The sequence below is a fragment of the Podarcis raffonei genome, chromosome 13, assembly GCF_027172205.1.
Source record: "Podarcis raffonei isolate rPodRaf1 chromosome 13, rPodRaf1.pri, whole genome shotgun sequence".
NCBI lineage: Eukaryota > Metazoa > Chordata > Lepidosauria > Squamata > Lacertidae > Podarcis > Podarcis raffonei.
The window spans coordinates 49,287,648-49,309,736 of NC_070614.1; the positions used below are offsets into that span (position 1 = coordinate 49,287,648).

The following is a 22,089-nucleotide window of genomic DNA, read 5'->3' on the forward strand; positions in this document are numbered from 1 at the left end:
GCACGGAAACGCCGTTTACCTTCCCGCCAGAGAAGTACCTATTTATCTACTTGCACTTTGACATGCTTTCGAACTGCTAGGTTGGCAGGAGCAGGGACCGAGCAATGGGAGCTCACCCCGTCATGGGGATTCGAACTGCCGACCTTCTGATCAGCAAGTCCTAGGCTTTGTGGTTTAACCCACAGCGCCACCCGCGTCCCTAGAGATGCTTAGGTGTGTTTAAAGAATGTTTACATGGTGAGTCAAGGAGAGATGAGCAGCTCCCATTTACTGCCAAGTTTGGAGATTTCCCTCATTTGCGCATCGAACAGGGAAATGTGTTTCTGCAGCAACTTTGCACCTGCCCTGTTACCAGCATTTGAGCAGAAAACTTGCTGGGCATGTGATACAACTCTGCATCAAAAGAGACCCAGTTTGCTTTTCCATGCAAGGACCTCTCAGGGCAGCCTTCTCTCCAGATGCTCCGAACTACAACTCCCATCAGCCCCAGGTTAGGAGAGGATGCTTTAGGGCAGGGGAGCCTCTGCCCCCCCCAAGGTCTTGAGAACGCCCAACTCCCACCATCCCTGCCCATTGGCTATACTGCCTGGAGTGGGAAGGAGCTGAAATATCAGGAGGGCTGCAGGCTCCCTACCTGCGCTTGAGGGGAATGCTAGCATTTGCGGGAGGGGGTGTCCTGGGACAGTTGCTGTTCCACGTTGAGGAAGGGCATCAGCTGCAGTTGCACCCCAATTCCATGAGAAACCCGGACAAACATTTCTAGCGCCGCCGAAATAAATGGGGTGAAGCAAAGGATTCTCAAGAAGTGCCCCCCCACTTTAATTTGTATTTAGCTTATTAACAGTCAGTAGTTTGTTTCCCGTACAAAGGAGCCGTCTTCCCAGAGTCTCCTGTGTGGGTTGTGTTTTGAGTTGCCAAAAGAGCAGGTGGAGTAGCCCAGTCTGTTCCTTCCCACATTCAGGCATCTCTTTTCCCCCCCCCCTTCCTCCTTGGTGATAAAAATTAGCATTTTCTTTGGGCCCAGAGGGGTGGAACAACCAGTTGTACCTGATGTGGTGTGCATGTCAATGCTTTATAAAGTATACAAATAGGCAGGGAGGAGGGAAGAGAAGGAATTAGGTTTCTTGCTCTTAGTGCTGGAAGCAAGGCTGCAGCTTGCTGCTTCCTTTTGGCAGTAAGGAAGCAGAAATCCAACAGGATTTTGCTTCCTCCGGGATGGTAAAACGGAAATGCCACCCAGCTTATAAGAGGCAATCCCCCAAGTATTGAGTAATGGCCACGGAGTGCAGCAGGGGATTGTGGGATAGGGATTGAGTGAGCAGCCATCTTTTGCAAGATCATGGAGAAGAATATAGAAGAGCCCATTTTTAAAAGGCTCCTGCTTTCATTTTGGGGTTAAGTCAACTCTGGCAAGAGTGACATTCAAAGCCCTTTGTACACGGAGATGTGCTATCAAAACGATGACTGAATGTAGTGCATAGGTTGAAAGCTCTGACCCTGACTTTGAAACTGGCCTGTAAACGTTCCATCTTGGCCTCAGTTTCCTAAATCTGTGAAATGGGAACAGAAACAATCTGATCCGAATGAATCCTCTACAGTTCAGTATCTTGGGGCAAGTTATACCCCCAAGATGGTTAAATATCCAATACTGTATGGGTGTTTTTTCCAGACAAGCATTTTAAGGAAAAAACTATAAAAACAGACAAGAGGTGAGGAAACACCTCTCTAAATCTGACACCCTATTATTTCTGCCAGGGCTCCTGGGCCTTTTAACACCTGACTGCCAGAAATCTGGCAGGGAAATAATAATAATAATTTATTATTTGTACCCTGCCCATCTGGCTGGGTTTCCTCAGCCACGCTGGGTAGCTTTCCCTGGTCCCCCATTCTCCAATTTGGACACAGCTTCACCTGTCAATTTCCATTTGCAGAAGCGGCCAAGATGAGGGATCAAGGCAGACAGCTGCTGTTTCGGGGCAGGGAACTCGGAGAAAGGACCTGGCTTTCTGGAAATACTGTACCTAGGAGCTTATTATTATTGCACACAGAGCGGTCTGGTTTTGTGAGGGTTTGCCGTCCCAACCACGAAAGCCTGCATGGTCAGGGGGTGTGTGTGTGGTCTTGGGCCGGGCCTTGTCCGGTGAGCCACACCGAATCGCCAACTGAACTGCGTGTGTGCGAGGAGCAGGGGCGAGCCAGTTCGTAGGCTTATAAACGAAAGAAAGGAAAAAAGATAAATGATCAGCGCTGCTAATGGTTTACCCTCCACCCACCCTGCGACACGGAGGAAAGGGCAGCTCTACGGCTGCTGCTTCTCATGCTAGGCCGCAGAACGAAACCGGAAAATGTGGAGGCCGCTTGGCAATGTCTTCTTCTGCCCTTGCGAGGCCTCAGTGAAGTCCCAAACCAGGCAGCGGGCACAGGAGGTCCAGATCCAGCCAGGGCGTGTGTACGGCGGCGGCAGAGGCTGCATCAGCTGGCCGGGTTCGGCGTGGACAGCAGAGGCACGTCGTCCCGCCGGGTGGCTCCTTCCGAGTCCCGGCTCTCTCCTCCTCCGGCCCGGCGTAGCAGCGAAGGCCTCCGGTAGAGTTCCCCGTCGCGAAGGCCCTCAGGCAGCCCCTTCCGCTTGCTCTCGGGCAACAGCATCAGGCAGAGGAGAGCCAGGATGTTGAGGGAGGCCAGGACGATGTGCTCCAGGAAAGAGCCGTGCTGCTCTCGCAGCCGCAGCAGAGGGGCGCTCAGGCCGCCCAGGGACGCCACGGCCAGGATCAGGCCCAGGCCCTTGCCCCTGTGGAGGGAGAAAAAGAGAGAGAGAGAGAGGGCCTTGGTGACGTGAACCTGAAACCAGTTGCCATAGGGACGTTATCGCCAAGGTCGCGGAGCTCAGCGTGCCTCAAGGACAAGGCTGAACCAGCGGGAGGAAGGGCTCTGCGGATGTTGTTAATCCTTGTTCCTGCGTTATCTAACAAAAGTTCTCCCAAACAGGTGGACGGCGAAGGCTAGAGAAAGAGCTGTGAGCAGAAGGGGGGTCCTTTTCCCAAGGGTGCCGTAAATGGAACGAAAGAGAATATAGAATTGTAGGCTTGGAATGGGCCCCAAGGGTCATCCATACCAACCCCCTGAAATGCAGGAATCTGAACTAAAGCCGCCATGTTGGACGGCCGTCCAACCTCTGCTTAAAAACCTCCAGAGGAAGGGGAGTAAACAAGCATGAGGTGGAAATGAAAATTCTTGTGGCTTATGGAGTTTCAAAGGGCTCTGCATGACATTTGACTTGGGTTAGTCGCAAAACGTTATGCAGGGCACTGAAAGATGAATTCCGACTGCTAAATACACCTCAGCTCCTGCCATTCGCCTGCCTTCCTCGCTCTCAGCATTTTAGAGAGTTCAGCAAGGTTTGCCGATGTTCCCAGTCTTAAGGACTAGAAACTTACTTTATTTTATATACACATAATTTTTATTAAATTTTCTGTTTTACAATTTAGAATTCTCATTTAAACATCCTTAAAATATCAGCGAACTTCCCTTCTTCTCTTTCCATGGTTCATTTTGCGTATCATAAATCCCTGCCTATTTTACAAAAACTATACCATTCAGTATTCCATTATTACATCCGTCAAAACTTACTCACACAGTTGAATATATCTTAATGCTGCCAAGGTTTTCAATTGTACAATTTGCCCCCATATAGTCAATAAACATTTTCCAATCTTCTTTAAACATATGTTCTTCTTGTTCTCTTATTCTATATGTTAAGTCTCCAAGCTATGCATAGTCTGTCAGCTTAAGCTGCCACTCTTCTTTAGTTCGGACCTCCCTCGTTTTCCAGGGACTAGAAACTTTTTTTTTTAAAAAGGACAGCATGGTTTTCATGAATTAGAACTCTGTCCTGATACCAGTACCAAATTCTTTTAGTTTCTTTTTGATTTCTATAGTTCTTTAACTATACCTTCTGTTTTAATACTTTTAGCTTTCCAAAACGTTTTATAGATTCTAAATGATTGCGCTCCACCCTACTTATGCTGGTCTACGACTGTAATAAAGATTTGATTGATTGAGTACCAAATTCTGTGCATGTGTGGCAATGCTGCACAAATTTATAGAGACACAGGAATATACTGCTGGTCCATCTAGGATTCCCAGCCCTACCTTCAGATGTGAGGAACTGAACCTGGAACCTTTCAAAGCAGGCATCAGACCAGGCACGGCCAAACTTGGCCCTCCAGCTGTTTTGGGACTACAATTCCCATCATCCCTCACCACTGGTCCTGTTAGCTAGGGATGATGGGAGTTGTAGTCCCAAAGCAGCTGGAGGGCCAAGTTTGGCCACGCCTGCATTAGACACTACTGAGCTACGGCACTTCCTCACCTGCAGCTGCTGGGGAAGCGAAATAAGGAGAGCAACAAAATGGCCACAGAATGAGGGCTAGAAACATGAAAGAGAACAAGCAGTTGGCGAAAGAAGGGTGGACTGCAAAGTACCGAAGGAGATATAACCTATAAAATAGGGCCACCTTCTTACAGTTTCACAACTCCCTGTCCACAACCTTACATGATGGTACAGCTTCTTTCCCCCAAAGAATTTTGGGAGCCGTAGTTTGTTAAGGGCCTGAGAGAGGCCTCTCGCTCTCTCCACCTCACCTGATCACGGTGGGGATGACCTCGGAGGCGAAGAAGATGCTGAGGGATCCAGCTGCGTGGGAGGAGAAGAGGCCAAGGATGGAGAAGGTTCTCCGCGCAGCATCGTTGAGATCTGCAACGAGGAGGGAGGGAAAGGGCAGAAACAGGGTGAAAAGGGGACACTAAGAGAGGTCTCAACCAACAGAAGTGGCTCCTAATATTTTTCCACTCAAAGCAGAAGAAGCTTATCTGTTCACTTATACCTCTATATAATATATCAAAAGTATATAATAATACTTTTGGCCTTTAACTATCTGTGGTCTTTTCGAAGCGGGTGGGATGTTCTTAATGTTTTTCTTTATCCTCTTGGTTTTAATATATCTACGTGGGGTCTTCTGTCTGTCTGTCTGTCTGTCTGTCTGTTTGTAAGTTGCTTTTTGCCCTGGGCAAGATAAAGCAACTAACCAATTACAGTGGTACCTTGGGTTACATACGCTTCAGGTTACAGACCCCGCTAACCCAGAAATAGTACCTCGGGTTAAGAACTTTGCTTCAGGATGAGAACAGAAATTGTGCTCCGGCAGTGCGGCAGCAGCGGGAGACCCCATTACCTAAAGTGGTGCTTCAGGTTAAGAACGGTTTCAGGTTAAGAACAGACCTCTGGAATGAATTAAGTACTTAACCCGAGGTACCACTGTATGATCATCATTCTTATGGTGGTTCAAAATGTGAAAACACAAAAATACATAACCTACCAACAAACAATAACAATAATGAATAATAATAATATGCAAATTAAAACAAGAAAAATGTATCCTTTGAAATATAGAAATTATGTGTAAAGACATGAGACTAATTAGCCCTGTATGAGACGGAGCACAGGTGTGACTCAACAGGGCATTATATGTTGTTGCTCTTCTTAATTTCATTTCTAAACTGCTTTATATTTTTAAGGAAAAAACCTTGAAGCGGTTTACAACCTACATTAAAACATCAAACAAAACGATACAGAATAAAACACAACTGAAGAAAGTCAAGTATACATTCAAAGCAACATAGTTAAAGGTAAAGGGACCCCTGACCATTAGGTCCTGTCGTGGCCGACTCTAGGGTTGCGGTGCTCATCTCGCTTTATTGGCGGAGACAGCCGGCGTACAGCTTCTAGGTCATGTGGCTAGCATGACTAAGCCGCTTCTGGTGAACCAGAGCAGCGCACGGAAACACCGTTTACCTTCCCGCCGGAGCGGTACCTATTTATCTACTTACACTTTGACGTGCTTTCAAATTGTCAGGTTGGCAGGAGCAGGGACCGAGCAACGGGAGCTCACCCCGTCGCGGGGATTCGAACCGCCGACCTTCTGATCGGCAAGCTCTAGGCTCTGTGGTTTAACCCACAGCGCCACCCGTGTCCATCCCACAACATACTTAAGAGAAGATAATATCTTTTATAGGTTTCAAAAGGAAACATTGCAAATGAGGTCAACTACAGAATGCACATATAACACAGCTAAGTTAACAACAACAACAGCATCGTTATCTTAAACATGTCAAAAGAAACATGACTAAAGGAAATGCACGTTTAAATTCATTCACAAGAGGCTAAAAAATTACCACATGCATAGAAGACACTGAGAGTGAGGCGTAGATCAAGCAGTATCTCCTCATTGCAACTTGTGATATTTCAAAGGGGTGCGACCCATTCTAGATTGCAACTGACTGAACACTGCCTCTCTAATTACAGAATTGCATACTGACTGTACCTCTGACTTCTATGGATCGAGCTTCACTTTGCTGGATTTCATCTTACTAATTTGAGGGGCTGTTTTTGCCCAGCAGCAACCTCTCCATCTACATTTTTTTTTAAGATACTTTATTTTATTTTGACAAAGTAATAGTCATGAATAAGTAGGAACAAAAATGTGCACCCCACCACCGAGACCATTCCAACTATCCAACCTCTCAAAATTTCAACCCCTTTCCGTTTTATTCTACAGGCACCCTCCATATCTCCTCAGAATAATTTCTCCTGCATATTTCTCCTGCCTTACCTTAATGGCACACGTTAATTTATCATTCATAGCTATATCCCACACCTCTTTATCCCATGCTTCCATTTTATATTCTTCTTGCCCCTTCCACTTCCTAGCTATAATAACTCATGCAGCGGTCAATAAATTTGTGAGCAAGTCCTTCTTAGCCTGCAAACCTTCCACCCCATCGTAAATTGGTAATAATGCTACCCCTGGACTTTTGGGTCAGTTTCCCCATCTACATTTGATGGGGAAAAGAGACTGGTTGTTATCAGCCTACCGAGTCCTCGATCTGCAGTCATGTCCCTGCAATCTGCCTAGTGCATCTTTTTGGAAGGGCAGAGGAGGCCGGCGACACACATCCTCATGTTGGCTGTCACCATGATTGCAAATGAAACTCATTAGCAGCTTTTTTTTTTAAAAAAGGAAAAGTAACTCGAAGCGACTTACACTCTCCCAGGCCCAGCAGGATCAGCGAAGCGATGCCAGCCAGCGTGGTGGTGAGGAGGAGAATCCCGCGGCGTCCGTAACGGTCCACACTCAGGCACAGGAAGAGGCAGGCGAGGCCCGCACTGCCGGATGACAGCAGGTAGCAGAGGTAGAAGTTAGCCTGTGGATCCTCCAGGGATTCCCAGGCCAGCAGGTAACAGTGGCAGATGGCGTGGGCGATGAATCTGGAGAGGTGCCATGCAGAAAACAACAACAACAACAATGCAGTTTAGTTTTTAGTTTTTTACAGTGGTACCTCGGGTTAAGTACTTAATTCGTTCCAGAGGTCCGTTCCTAACCTGAAACTGTTCTTAACCTGAAGCACCACTTTAGCTAATGGGGCCTCCTGCTGTTGCCACACCGCCAGAGCACGATTTCTGTTCTCATCCTGAAGCAAAGTTCTTAACTCAAGGTAATATTTCTGGGTTAGCGGAGTCTGTAACCTGAAGCGTATGTAACCCGAGGTACCACTGTATATCCAATTTGGGGGGGATTGGAGGGAATGAAAGGTGACCCGGAAACTACAACTAATTCAGAATGCGGCAGTCAGACTGGTGACTGGGAGTGGCCGCCAAGACCATATAACACCAGTCCTGAAAAACCTACATTGGCTCCCAGTACGTTTCCGAGCACAATTCAAGGTGTTGGTGCTGACCTTTAAAGCCCTAAACGGCCTCAAAGGCCCAGTATACTTGAAGGAGCGTCTCTACCCCCATTGTTCAGCCCAGACACTGGGGTCCAGCTCTGAGGGCCTTCTGGCGGTTCCCTCCCTGCAAGAAGTGAGGTTACAGGGAACCAGGCAGAGGGCCTTCTCGGTAGTGGCGCTTGTCCTGTAGAATGCCTTCCCATCAGATGTCAAGGAAATAAACAACTATCTGACTTTTAGAAGACATCTGAAGGCAGCCCTGTTTAGGGAAGTTTTAAATGTTTGATGTCTTACTGTGTTTTTAATATCCTGTTGGTAGCCACCTAGAGTGGCTGGGGAAACCCAGCCAGATGGGCAGGGTACAAATAATAAATAATATTAATATTAATAATATTGAAAGCAGCTTGCGGGAAGAATATGCATCCAAACCAAAAGCACCCCAATGGAAAACAAAAAGAAAACAGAAGAACAAAAATTAAAGCAGCAGGAGTTTTTTAAATATAAAAATCATGGAGACGTAGAGTTGGGAGAAAATAACAGGGGAAACTGACGAATACCTTTAAAAATATTTTAAAAAGAGCAACCAAACAGTGATCCACTCAGCTTTGATAAAGTTGTAAATGGTAGTGCATAAATCTCATAGTTTCTCTCAAGGGAAGTTGAGATGAAATTGTATGTTATAAAAAGGAAAGGTATTAGGACCACTGGATTGGTTATATGCATTCCAGATCCTTGAATGGTGTGATGGCGGATTAAAAGTTCTAAAAGAGTGGATCCCTATGTTAAAAGGCACCTGGTGCTCTGTGATCCCCGTATATACCTCCCTGACCACCACTGATGCCAAGACTTTCTGGTTCAGGAGAAAGATAGGTGGACTTACGTGGTGAAACCGAGGATGAGAACATTCTTCCAGATGTTTCTGCAGGACAGCACGGCCCGGAACGAAATCTGGGCTGCAGCAGGGAGGTGGCAGGCATTATCAAGTTCTTCAGAAGCAGATTTGGGGGAAAACACACAAAATAAAGAAGTTGAAAAGGAGGGCATTCCACCCACGAGGAGAAGCTACAGTCACACGGCTCTCCTCCTGTATTGCTCCTTTTACTGAAATCTATGCAAAGTCTTCACTGGGCCCCATTTATTAAATCTGCCGGACCATCAAAAGGCATCTCTCAAAACTCACCGGGAATTGACCCCAGACATTTTGCAGCCTCCCTCTTTGGAGTTTGTGACAGGCCTATAAATTCTAATTTTCTTGCTGCCTATATAATCTCTTGCGACTTTCATTTATGTTGCTCTGCCCTATAATATGTATCTGAATAATGTGTTTCATTTCCTTAAAAAAAAAATCCCTTTGCTTTCTTAATGCTGGCTATTGTCCGCCTCAATAAAGCTTTGAGAGATATGTATATATTTCTATATATATTTTAAAGGGGCAGGTGGAAAGGAGGGCAGAGGCTTCCCGCTTCACCTAGAGCCCAGTTCTTCAAGCAGAAATTGGCATGCCCTCTGTAAAATCTTTGGATCAAAGCCCTCTCAACATGCTCTTCTTGAGACTCACCTTCCAGCGCCTCCTGAGCCTCCGACTCCTGGCTGCCACTGCCCTGAGCCAGGGCTATCAGAATCTCCTTGGCTTGGGCTGTCCGTCGAGTGGCCAAGAGCCACCGGGGTGAGTCTGGGTACAATCCAGGGCACCTAAGCAGGATCAGGGCAGGGGGGGAAATCAGGGATATCAGGCAGCGTTAGAAACTGAGGTATGAAAGCTAGGAGCTAAATGGCACCTTAAACCTAGGTTATGGGCGCAACAACGGAATGTCTAGGCACACTTTTTTAATAACAAGAATACAAAGCTGAAAATGGACGGCAGCTAAAATTTTATATTCATTTTTTGCATGGTCTAATCCTCATCTGAAGACTGCAGAAAACAACAACAACAACAACTTATTTATACCCCTCCCATTTAGCTGGGTTTCCCAAGCCACTCTGGGCGGCTCCCAACAGAATATTAAAAACACGATAAAATATCAAACATTAAAAACTTCCCTAAACAGAGCTGCCTTCAGATGCCTTCTAAAAGTCAGATAGTTGTTTATTTCCTTGACCTCTGGTGGGAGGGTGTTCCATAGGGTGGGCACCACCACCAAGAAGGCCCTCTGCCTGGTTCCCTGTAACTTTAATTCTCGCAGTGAAGGAACCGCCAGAATGACCTAAGCACTGGACCTCAGTGGCCAGGCTGAATGATGGGGGTGGAGACGCTTCTTCAGGTCTACTGGGCCTTTGAGGCCGTTTACGGCTTTGAAGGTCAGCACCAACACTTGAAATTGTACCGGGTGGTAGTTTCCCGTGCTGGGTGCAACTAGCAAAAAGGCTTTCAGGCTCATTATAACAACGCCAAATTATAATACAATTACTAATACCAATCATTCAGATGCCAAATTATGTAATTTAGGTGGCCCCCACATGTTGGAATTGATGGTTTGATGATTTACTATATTTCTGCATCCCCAAATCTTATGAATTTCAATTACGCTCCAGGCAAAATAGCAATCCCTTATACAACAACAGCAATATTAATGACTTCCATTTGTATTGACGCATTAAATAATTTATAAATCTACAGGTGAAGCGTTCAAACTATAGCCTGTCCGTGATGTTTCTTTTTTGTCCTTGTAAAATATTATGTTTACCTTTTCCTGGTTGTTGCTGTTCTCCTTCATGCCTTGGGCGGAGCTAATATCCCTTTCTTATAATGAGGCTATTATTGCATTATTGTAATTGAAAACTAATAAAAATATTATTAAAAAGGCCTTCTGCCTGGTTTTGCCGAGAGGTTTCGGTGACGCGGCCACAACTTACCCATAGAGGAGGCAGAGGCCCAGCCCAGCCGCCATGACGCCCTGCAAGACCCTCCAACCTCCGCACGCCAGTGCCAGCCCCAGAAGAAGGAAGTGCCCCCCCACCATGAGGAGGTCTGCCGCCATGGTCACGGGCAGCCGCTGGGGGGGACAGCACAGCTCCAAGCCTGGAAAGAAAGAGAGGCAGTGGGCGAGTCAAGGCATGGCCAGGCGAAAAGGACGGGGGGCAAATTTTTAAGCTGCAATTAAATATTTTCCAGGGGTAACAGAGTGGCGGCTGACATGGAAAACAATGAAAATGCCAGACGAAAACATCAACGAAACTCCCTAAAGCAGTGGTGGCCAACCTTTTTTTGGCCATGCCCCACCTAGGTAAAGGTAAAGGGACCCCTGACTATTAGGTCCAGTCGCGGATGACTCTGGGGTTGCGGCGCTCATCTCGCTTTACTGGCCGAGGGAGCAGGCGTACAGCTTCCGGGTCCTGTGGCCAGCATGCCTAAGCAGCTTCTGGCGAACCAGAGCAGCGCACGGAAACACCGTTTACCTTCCCGCTGGAGTGGTACCTATTTATCTACTTGCACTTTGAGGTGCTTTCGAACTGCTAGGTGGGCAAGATCAGGGACCGAGCAACGGGAGCTCACCCCGTCGCGGGGATTCGAACCGCCGACCTTCTGATCGGCAAGCCCTAAGCTCTGTAGTTTAGACCACACCGCCACCCACGTCCCTAGTATGCTCCACCTAAACATCTCTAAAATCCTGATGCGCCCCCCCATGACATATAATTCTTATTATTCTAAAAGTGAACTCCTATTCACGCGGAGGAAGCCTAAATGGCCATGAACTGTTAATAACTCATTCTCAAATTTCCCCCCTTAAAAATCAAATTGTTGGGAACCACGGTCCTAAAGCTAAGTAAAAGAGCAAAACTAAGTACAGTCTTGGATCTCAAACGCCTTGGCTCCTGAACAATCAAAACCCGGAAGTGAGTGTTCCGGTTTTTGAATGGTTTTCGGAACCCAAACGTCTGACGGGGCTTCCGATTGGCTGCAGGAGCTTCCTGCAGCCAATCAGAAGCTGCGCTTGGGTTTCCGAATGTTGTGGAAGTCAAACGGACTTCCGGAATGGATTCCGTTCAACTTCCAAGGTACGACCGTATCTCACAGAGTTAATATTTAAGAGTCAAACTCCTGAAAGGCCGTAGCTCAGGGTTAAAGTGTCTGCTTTGGACGCAGGAGACCCCAGATTCAAATCCCTGCAGTCATCTCTGGGTAGGACTATAAGAGAGCCCTGTCTGAAATTCAGGAGAGCATTTACCAGTCTGATAGGTAAGGTCATTTTCTCGCCATTGCCCCTTTGGTTCCATCAACTCATCTCCAGTGCCTACTCTGTAAAAATGCACGATAAACCGCAGTTTGCACAATCCACTAAGGAATATAATAACGCAAAACAGCAACAATCCATTGCACCTTTAGGTTAAAAAAAAGGTAAAGGACCCCTGGACGGTTAAGTCCAGCCAAAGGCGACTATGGGGTTGTGGCGCTCATCTCGCTTTCAGGCTGAGGAAGCCGGTGTTTATCCACAGACAGCTTTCCAGGTCATGTGGCCAGCAGGACTAAACTGCTACTGGCACATGGAGGACCGTGATGGAAACCAGAGCGCACAGAAATGCCGTTTACCTTCCCGCTGCAGCAGTACCTATTTATCTACTTGCACTGGTGTGCTTTCGAACTGCTAGGTTGGCAGGAGCTGGGACAGAGCAACGGGAGCTTACTCCGTCGCGGGGATTCGAACTGCCGACCTTCCGATCAGCAAGCCCAAGACGCTCAGTGGTTTAGACGACAGCGCCACCCGCATCCCAACAATCCATTGCACCTTCATTCAAACCCCAATTAAAACTATTGAATGAATGCAACAAAACCGATTCGTTTTAATTAATGCAACAAAAGAAAGCTGGATTCAGCGCCGGCAGCCTGTCAAGTCAGATGGTCATTTACACCCACTGCCCCTTGCCTCTTCGCACCCCCCTAGTGAAACTCACCCCCTCCCAGGGGGCCGCAACACTCATCTGGAGAACCACTGAGCTAGGTGCACCAAGGTCTTGATTAAGGAACCCTCCCAAGCGATGGATTTGCTTGTGCAACGTACGAGAGGATACTCACGGCTAAGGTAGAGGGAGAGCTGCATGCCCCCCAGCATCGCCCCCCAGAGGCAACGGCCCAACATGAAGACGGAGGGCGAGGCGGCAAAGGCAGCCAAGACGCCCGCAGGGCAACCCAGGGCCAGGGCCAGGAGGAGGGTCCCACGCCGCCCCACGCTGCGGATGCAAAGACAAAGAGGGTGAGAGGTTGCTCTGCCGATTCTCCTCTCCCCCCTTCGTAGCCCAAGCTCCTCCACAAAGGTCTGGATAAAAAGGTCAGCTTTGTGACTTTCTTGAAGAAGCAGCTAAGCAGTGAACCCTATGCAAATCCAGGCTCAGGGATTTTTTAATTATTATTTTCATCAAGGTTCGGGGATTTGTTTACTTTTTAATTGTAAGTTGTGTGTCCTCGTTTCTCAGTTTGATCCTTTTAAATTGTTTTGTATGTTTTGTGGTACAGTCATACCTCGGAAGCCGAACGGAAGCCGTTCCGGAAGTCTATTTGACTACCAAAATGTTCGAAAACCAAAGTGCGGCTTCTGATTGGCTGTAAGAAGCTCCTGCAGTCAAAAGCTGAACATTCGCAAACTGGAACAGTTTGCAGCATTTGGGAGCCAAAACGTTCGACTCACGAGGCGTTCAGGATCCAAGGTACGACTGTATTTCATGCATTGTGACTTGCCGTTATTTTTATTGATTGTAGTTTAGTAATTTTTGTATTCTGGGTCTTCACTGTAAACTGTTCAATTATTACTTGCTGATATTTAATTTCACTTTTTCCTATATTTGAATGGATTACTGAATATTGCTTTGTTTTGTTTAAGTCATTCATTTTAAAGTTATGTTTTTATTACGGCTTTTTATGAACCGGATCAGATTGTTGTTACAGGTGTGATTTTTTGCTGTCTTATTTTGTTGTTTCTTCAACTCGCAAACCACCTTGTGCAGAGTAATACAGAAAGGCGGGGTATAAATTGGAAGTGAAATGAAATGGAAAAAAATGAAATCCTGAGCGGAGTCCCTAAGGGGGTTGCATGGCGCCTGGTACGCCTCTTTCCGGCAACTTCTGCAGCCAAAATGGCGCCAAAAGTCTCGCTCTGCTTTTCCTTGCGCCACACCAGGAAGACCGAGATGGGGGTCTTGTCGTCTGGGGAGCCCAGGACATCCACTGCTCAGCCTTGGGCCCGGGAGGGGGGTCACTCTGGGGCTTCAAACGCAACAGTCTGACCTTCACCCCCGGAGGCGCACTCCATTGAGACAGAAGGATGCCAGCAGCAACCATTAAGAAGAGGCTGGCTGCTGGATTGCAGGCCAAAAGGGGGTTTCCATCTCTAATCCAGCATCCTATTCTCACCAGACGTCCCAAGGAGAAGCCCCAAAGCAGATTTTTTAAAAATATTTGTAATTTATTAAGGTGATTTCAGTTAAAAGAAATAAAGAGATACTGGGGGGGCGGAAGGGAAGGAAAAGTGAGACGGAGAAAATCAACAAGCACAAAGATACATACAAAAGGAAAATATGCAATGAATGAATGAATGAATGAGAAAAGGTTCTTTATGTATGCCACAACTGCGGACTGTGTTTTGTTAGCCCTCAAATGGAAAACAAGGGGTGTCCCAACTAAAGAAGAATGGCAACTTAAGCTGACGGAATATGCGCAGCTTGCGAAGCTAACATACAGAATAAGAGAACAAGAAGAACATACGTTTAGAGGAGATTGGAAAATGTTTATTGAATATACGGGGAGAAATTGTGTCCACTTGAAAACATTAGCAGCATTAAGATAAATTCAACAGTGTAAGTAAGTTTTGATGGCTGTAATAATGGCATACCGAATGGTTTAGTTTATGTAAAATATGCAGGGATTTAAGATTTGCAAAATGAACCATGGAAAGAGGAGAATGGAAGTAATTGATATTTTAAGGATGTTTAAATGAGTCTTTTAAATTGTAAAACAGAAAACTTAATTTTTCATATATATCCATATATAAAATATAATCAATATATAATATATTGTATAATCAATATACAATATTCCCAGACATTCTTGTATAAATTGGTATAGTGTTATTGTCTTAGTGCTTATGTAAATGTGAATAGCATACCACATTTTGCATAAACTCATTCCAGATGTTATTGTATTTATCCATACGGAGTCTGCGGCTGCATTCATAAATTACCAGTGATGTCCTATCGTCAGTCCATTGACTGAAGGGTAAAGGTAAAGGTAAAGGTATTAGGTCCAGCCGTGGCCGACTCTGGGGTTGCGGTGCTCATCTCACTTTATTGGCCGAGGGAGCCGGCATACAGCTTCCAGGTCATGTGGCCAGCATGACTAAGCCGCTTCTGGCAAACCAGAGCAGCGCACGGAAAAGCCATTTACCTTCCCACCGGAGCGGTACCTATTTATCTACTTGCGCTTTGACGTGCTTTCGAACTGCTAGGTTGGCAGGAGCAGGGACCGAGCAACGGGAGCTCACCCTCTTGCGGGGATTCGAACCGCCGACCTTCTGATCGGCAAGTCCTAGGCTCTGTGGTTTAACCCACAGCACCACCAGCACTGAAGGGTATCCTATATTTATTTTCCCCATTCCCAAAGCAGGACTTGAGTATAGCAGCGCTCTCTCCGCATTTGTGGCTCCCAAAAACTGGCACTCAGAGACAGGCTACCTCCAACAAGGGAGAGGGAACATAACTATCGTCGCTAGTAACCGACAATAGCCCTATAGCCTCCATTCACCTGTCAGATCCTCTTTTGAAGCCACCCGAGCTGGTGGCCATGAGAGGAATGTTGGGAGATTCAGGAGGCAAAAAAAAAGTGTGCTGCTTCTCACAGCGCCGAGTTAAACTGTGGAACTCACTCCCACAAGAGGAAGTGACGTCACCAACTGGAATGGCTTTCAAAGAGCGCTGGACATGGTCATGTACAGGGCCGGATTTAGGTCTGATGAGGCCCTCAGCTACTGAAGGTAATGGGGCCCTTTATATGTCCAGTTGTCCTTTGTCAGCAATGAATTGTCGCTGGTTTTTGTGTTGAATATATGCTATATGGTAATTGATGGACCTCATAGGTATCTCAAGCCATTTGCCCATGTTGCCATGCAACCAGTCCATGCAGAATGTAGGCACCCTATATATAGAAAGGAGCAAAGATGTGGGGTCAGGTGGGATTGCTATGAGGAATTATGAAAAATGCAGCATGCCACTGTGTCAGCGATGAAAGCATTGCTTTGACTGGGCTTGCGTCATTTGACACGATTTCTGATCGAATCCCATAAGCCTCTGCACCTCTGCCATTTTCTTTCTCTACACCTGACAGGCACGTATAAGCATTTTAAAACACAGACCAGTTGCTTCACCAGGCCATAAAGATAGAAGGTAGCTTTGATGTAGCTTTTGTTAAGTTTTGTTAATCTTTAGATAGATCTTAAGAGCCAGGAACAGAGTTTACACGGAGATGGTAAATGTGTCTTTATGACCTCCGGGGGTACTAAATACATTCATCCTTGGTTCCTGTTTATTTAGCTTAACCATGTATGCATGCTCAAGTAGGAATTAGTTTCTTTGTAGTTAAAAGGATTTCTCTGATCTGACTTTGTCCCACGTGGGGGATTTTTTGAAATATTCAGAGGAAATCTGATTGGTTCTTACAAACGCTGTGTTAAGAGTTCTTTTGTTAATAAAAGGGAACTGGGCCGGGGTGTGGCAGGATTATTATTCACACTTCCTCCCAGAGTCTTGCTGGCCAAGCCTTGTGTGTATTTTATTAGCCAGGGTCCAATCCTTCCTTTGGCATCGAAATGCAACACAAACCAGTGATATTTTAGGGAGCAGGCTAGCAGGCGGGGCCAATGACTTACATCATAGGAGCCTACACAACACAAAACACTGTTGCTGTACGTTTTGTTTTATTTGTTTTTTATCTTATATTTTGGAAATGTAGATCCAGTTTCTTCTCCCTTTAATTTTTTTGGGGCCCCCAAAAGAGTGGGGCCCTAAGCTATAGCTTGTTTAGCTTAGAGTGGTACCTCAGGTTACATTCGCTTCAGGTTACGGACTCCATTAACCCAGAAATAGTAACCTTGGGTTAAGAACTTTGCTTCAGGATGAGAACAGAAATCATGCTCTGGCAGCGTGGCGGCAGCAGGAGGCCCCATTAGCTAAAGTGGTGCTTCAGGTTAAGAACAGTTTCAGGTTAAGTACGGACCTCTGGAACGAATTAAGTACTTAACCTGAGGTACCACTGTATGTAAATCTGGCACTGGTCATGTAGGATAGAAGCTGGAATAGATGTGCTCGACTGGCCCGATCTGGCAGGCTTTCCTTATGGATCTTGTGGGAGCGAATGCCATCATCGTCTTCATGACAAATGGCTTCCCCTGCCAGCTGCCCCATCAACAGGCCCACTGCCTCACCCTCTGGCTTACCTGTCTGCCAGGTGTCCCAGTAGCAGCGCTCCTGCAGCAAAACCCAGGAGGAAACAGAGCTGCTCCAAGGGAACAATCCATCCACGGAAACAGTCCAGGGACCACTGAGGAGAAAAAGAGATTAAAAGCAGCGGAACAATGGAGAACATGACGTTTATAGGAGCACAGAAATATGGGTGGGTGGATTCAGCCCCTCTCAGAGGTCCAGAGAGGCCCAGGTCACTTGCAGCTTTTGAGGCCCATAACTGTAACTAAAATAAAAATAAAAAGGACCACCAGCCAGTACAGCAAGAGACTCTTAGGGTTGTGGTTTCAAGCCCCATGTTAGATTCCTCCATTGCAGGGGGTTGGACTAGATTGCCCTCGGGGTCCCTTCTAACTCTCTGATTCCGTGACCCCCCACAAAAAAAACAAATCCAGGTTCTCCCCGTCCCAAAGAGTGGTTTGTTTCTATAATCAGCTGATGGGAAAGGTCTAACCTTGTGCCATCAGAACCAATATATTTATTAATATGCACATTTCTCAGTTTTTAATATGCCATAATCTTTATCAGTGGTATAGATTTTTTACCAAGTGCTTCTCTTATTTGCTTAAATTTGCAGCTCTGAGTTGAGAGAGTTGCAACGCATTTTGGCTCGCATGTAAAAACGGGTTGCAAAAGTTACCAATAACCCCCAAATGAACAAGGATCTAAATTTGAGATCCTAGAATCCGGGGTCAAATTAGCCCTGAATGGATGCATTCTTGCGGCAGCAAACGTCAAAGAGCTGGAAGGGAGGATGAGGCAAGTGTGACCTACAAGTGTGACCCCCATGTTCCCCGATCCTGGTTTCAGGATCTGGCAGTGACTATCCAGCGGGACGGGAAAAAGGAGAATATACCCCATACCATGCTCAGGAGCACTCCTGTCGCCACGGCTCAGATGCAATCTCCCCATTATTATTATTATTATTATTATTATTATTATTATTATTATTATTTCATGTGATTCAGGTTGAGCCCAGCATTGAAAGCCAGTTTGGGGATTGGCTCCAATTAACTGCTTTGTGTAGGAGTGAAGGAACATGTTCTGTAAGAAAGTTTCTGGCACTATATATATGTGTGTCTGTTTGTGTCTGCCTCCTTTAAAGAGCTAAGAACAGGCATAACTGGTTTTTCCCACTCCGTCCATTTTATAGACACAACCACCATGTAATGTAGCCTGGCCCAAGAACACACTTGGCTAACTTCCAGGGGATTCGAACTCGGGTCTCCTTGGTCTAGCACAAGAACCACTGCACCCTTCTGCCTCTCCTGGGTACGGCGAGGGTGGGGGGCCAGGAAATGGACCTGGGTGGCAAAGTCGAGAGGGGATTTGGGGCTCTCACCTCGGTCACGGGATTGTTGGCGAGGGCCGGGAGGCCCCCGTATTCCCAGCTGTGGCAGCGGGGGTCCCAGCAGGTTGCGTTGTCCGGGAACCGGGTGCTGTTGGGATCCCGGCAGTGGCGCGGAGGCGTCAGAGTGAAGAGGGCGTCCGAACCGGCTCCGAGCCCCAGGAGGAGGCATGGCAGGCAGGTCAGGGCCAGGAGGAGGCGCTGCCTTCGCCCCCCAGCCCCCAGCCGCCCCAGAAGCCCCTCAAAAGAGGGGGGTCCTTGGTCAGAAGCCGCAAAGTCCCTCCGCGGGCCCCCGGGGTCCGGAGTCGGGGGGCTGGTATCCATGGGGCAGCGTCTGCAGTGAGAGAAAGAACAGATCATAGAATTGTGCAGTTGTAAGGGACCCAAGGGACGCGGGTGGCGCTGTGGGTTAAACCACAGAGCCTAGGACTTGCCGATCAGAAGGTCGGAGGTTCGAATCCCCGCGACGGGGTGAGCTTCCGTTGCTCGGTCCCTGCTCCTGCCAACCTAGCAGTTCGAAAGCACGTCAAAGTTCAAGTAGATAAATAGGTACCACTCCGGCGGGAAGGTAAATGGCGTTTCCGTGCGCTGCTCTGGTTCGCCAGAAGCGGCTTAGTCATGCTGGCCACATGACCCGGAAGCTGTACGCCGGCTCCCTCAGCCAATAAAGCGAGATGAGAGCCACAACCCCAGAGTCGGTCACGACTGGACCTAATGGTCAGGGGTCCCTTTACCTTTAAGGGACCCTCAGGGGTCATCTAGCCTATCCCGCTACCATGAAAAAATCGTTAACGCTCAGCAACGTCTCTCTGCACCAAGGACACTTCAGGCGGGAACAGGGGTCCCCAAACTTCAACCCCAGTTGTCAGACTATGGCCAGGAAGACCTGGGTTGAAATCAGCCATGAAGTTCCCCGCGTGAACGTGGGCAAGTCTCATGCTTTCTGCCCAGCCTACCTCTCAGGGTTGTTGAGAGGACGGACGAGAGAGGAATGAACTGTGAACATAGCTCTGACCTCCTTGAAGTCTCCCTCACCCCCTTAAATGTAATAGTTAACTAAATACAATACAAGGCCATTGAGGTCAACAATAAAGCGGCCAGCCGCTCGGGTTTCATCCTGCAATTCCCCAAACGAGCAGAAGCGTAAAAGGTGGGATGAATTAATTAGGGGGAACGGAAGGGAAGGAGGGAGAAGGGCAGGTGGCAGGAATAGGGAGGGCCTGGAAAGGACACAAAAGGGGGCTGGACTGTGGGGCAGAGGAGAAGAAGGTGTCCACACTTATCTTGCTCAGGGGTAAAGCATCTGCCTTGAATGCAGAACGCCCCCAATTCAATCCCTGTCTAGGGTGAACTAGGTTGAATGAAGCGGGAGGGGGGCAGGCACGGTGGTGTCGCGTAGTGGCTAGAGTGTCCTCGGACTAGGACCCAGGTGAGAGACCTGGGTTCGAATCCCCACCTGGCCACAAAGGCGTGACCTTGAGCCCAGTCACCCGCCTCTTAGCCAAACCTACTTGAAAGGAGTGGGGTGGCGTGGGGAGCACCATAAAGCCTACCCCCTTGAGAAAAAGGTGGGGATAGAAATGCAAATACAGGGGGCAGAGGTGGAGGTAAGCAAAAAATCGGGTGGGTGGGGCCGTTTTCGCTGCAGGGAGGGAAACTTATAATAACTGCGTGTGTTTGAAGGGTGGGGAGGGTCCATAAGGGGAGAAGGGGGTGTGGGCGATGGAGGGAGCCGGGAGAGGGAGGAGGGGGGTGTCCCATGGCGTGGAGAGGCGAGGCAGGCCTCCTGTTTCCGCATTCCGGGTCCCAGGGAGGCGGAGAGAAAGAAAAAATAGGAAGAGGGAGAGCGAGACATTTGGGGGGGGGAGGAGAAGACTTGGGGGAGAAAAGAGCGAAGGGAGGATGGATGGATGAGGCCGGAGGAGGGATGGAGAGGGGGGCGCGCAAAGAGGGAGAGATGGAAGGAGAGAAAGGGAGACAAAGACGGGCGCCCCGGGTGCCCAGACTCACCACCAGGCGCGGGGCGAGGGCGGGTGGCCGCGCTCCGGGAGGGTCCCCATGGGCGAAGAAGGGGGCTGGAGCGGCGGCGGAGGCGGCCGGGGGGACGCTGCGCCCCGAGATCGGGCTCCGTGCGCCTCCGGAGGCTGGGATCGCGCAAGGGGGCGACGCAGGCCGGGGCGGAGCGAGGCTGCCTCCGCCTCACACGGCCGCGTCCCCCGGCACAGCCCGCTCCGCCCCGCAGCCTCCAGCCGGGCAGGGAGACCGGCCAAGGGCGAGAGCGCGATCCGCGGCGCCGCCGCCGCCACCGGCGCTCCTCTCCCTCTCCAAAGGCGTCACGCGCCTCTTGGCGCACTAGCGAATCCGGATTATTCGCAACCCGTCTGCTCCAGAATCTCTTTTTGGGGTCTAGCTCAGCTCAGGTTCCGCTGGCCAACCCGGCGCAGGTCGTTGGGTCAAAGGGCTCTCCTGGAAATGCTTGGCCTTGCCAAGGCAGTGTGGCGCAGTGGTTAGAGTGCTGGGCTAAATCTGGGTTCAAATGGCTTTTTGGCCACTAAGGCTCCCAGGGCGACCTCTCAGGAAGGTGCACTGCGGGTCTGTCTAACTCAGAATTGTCCACACTGGCTGGCGGTGGATCCCAGGATGTTTCCGAGCACAATTCAAAGTGTTGGTGCTGACCTTTAAAGCCCTAAATGGCCTCGGTCCAGTATATCTGAAGGAGCGTCTCCACCCCCATCGTTCTGCCCGGACACTGAGGTCCAGCACCGAGGGCCTTCTGCTGGTTCCCTCACTGCGAGAAGCGAGGTTACAGGGAACCAGGTAGAGGGCCTTCTCGGTAGTGGCGCCCGCCCTGTGGAACTCACTCCCACCAGATGTCAAAGAGAACAACAACGACCAAACTTTTAGAATACATTATTATTATTATTATTATTATTATTATTATTATTATTATTATCTCAAACCTAACTGGACACACCGGGGATTGAACCCTAGGCAGGCTAAGCAGATGCTCAGCCACTGAGCCCTTTTCTTAGCCTAATCTACCTCGCAAGGTTGTTGTGGCGTGGGCACTGCCCCAAGTTCCTCGGAGAAAGGGACATAAATGAAATAACTAATTAAAATGTATTTGGTGAAAAATAAATGCAACACCACATTGAAAATCTCATGAATTCAAGACTCCATTGAAAGGGCGGAGAGATTCTCTTGCTTAATTTTGCAGTGCAGTTTTTGCCTCTCGCTGGCCTTGGGCAAACTCTCGCTTCCGCACCTCACCAGTCATTCTAGGCTAATAAACAAGATCAGTGTTCACGTTCCTTCGCTTCTTAACTGTTTATAGGCACAAGTCTTCTAGACCCCATGACTAAAGCATGGACCTGGGGCAAGGGCGTCAAGAACGGGAATTGCAGGAGGCAGAAATAGAAATATAATTGAGGTTTTTCAAAATTTTACAGGGTGGCACTCCACTAAACTTTACTCAGAGCAGCCCTGTCAAAACGAATAGACCAAATTTAAGCCAT

General features: G+C 48.1%; 1 protein-coding gene across 1 annotated transcript; it reads right to left on the reverse strand.

The window, feature by feature from the left end:
• Window positions 1-1,760: 1,760 nt before the first annotated feature.
• SLC22A17 (solute carrier family 22 member 17) lies at window positions 1,761-20,827 on the reverse strand. Its single transcript, XM_053362913.1, has 10 exons — window positions 20,585-20,827; window positions 18,569-18,908; window positions 17,202-17,305; window positions 12,797-12,951; window positions 10,639-10,804; window positions 9,344-9,477; window positions 8,666-8,771; window positions 7,101-7,324; window positions 4,642-4,753; window positions 1,761-2,788 (listed from the first exon to the last, which is right to left on the reverse strand). The coding sequence occupies exons 2-10, from the start codon at window positions 18,896-18,898 to the stop codon at window positions 2,473-2,475; spliced, it is 1,647 nt and encodes a 548-aa protein (XP_053218888.1). The 5' UTR covers window positions 18,899-18,908; window positions 20,585-20,827; the 3' UTR covers window positions 1,761-2,472.
• Window positions 20,828-22,089: the final 1,262 nt, after the last annotated feature.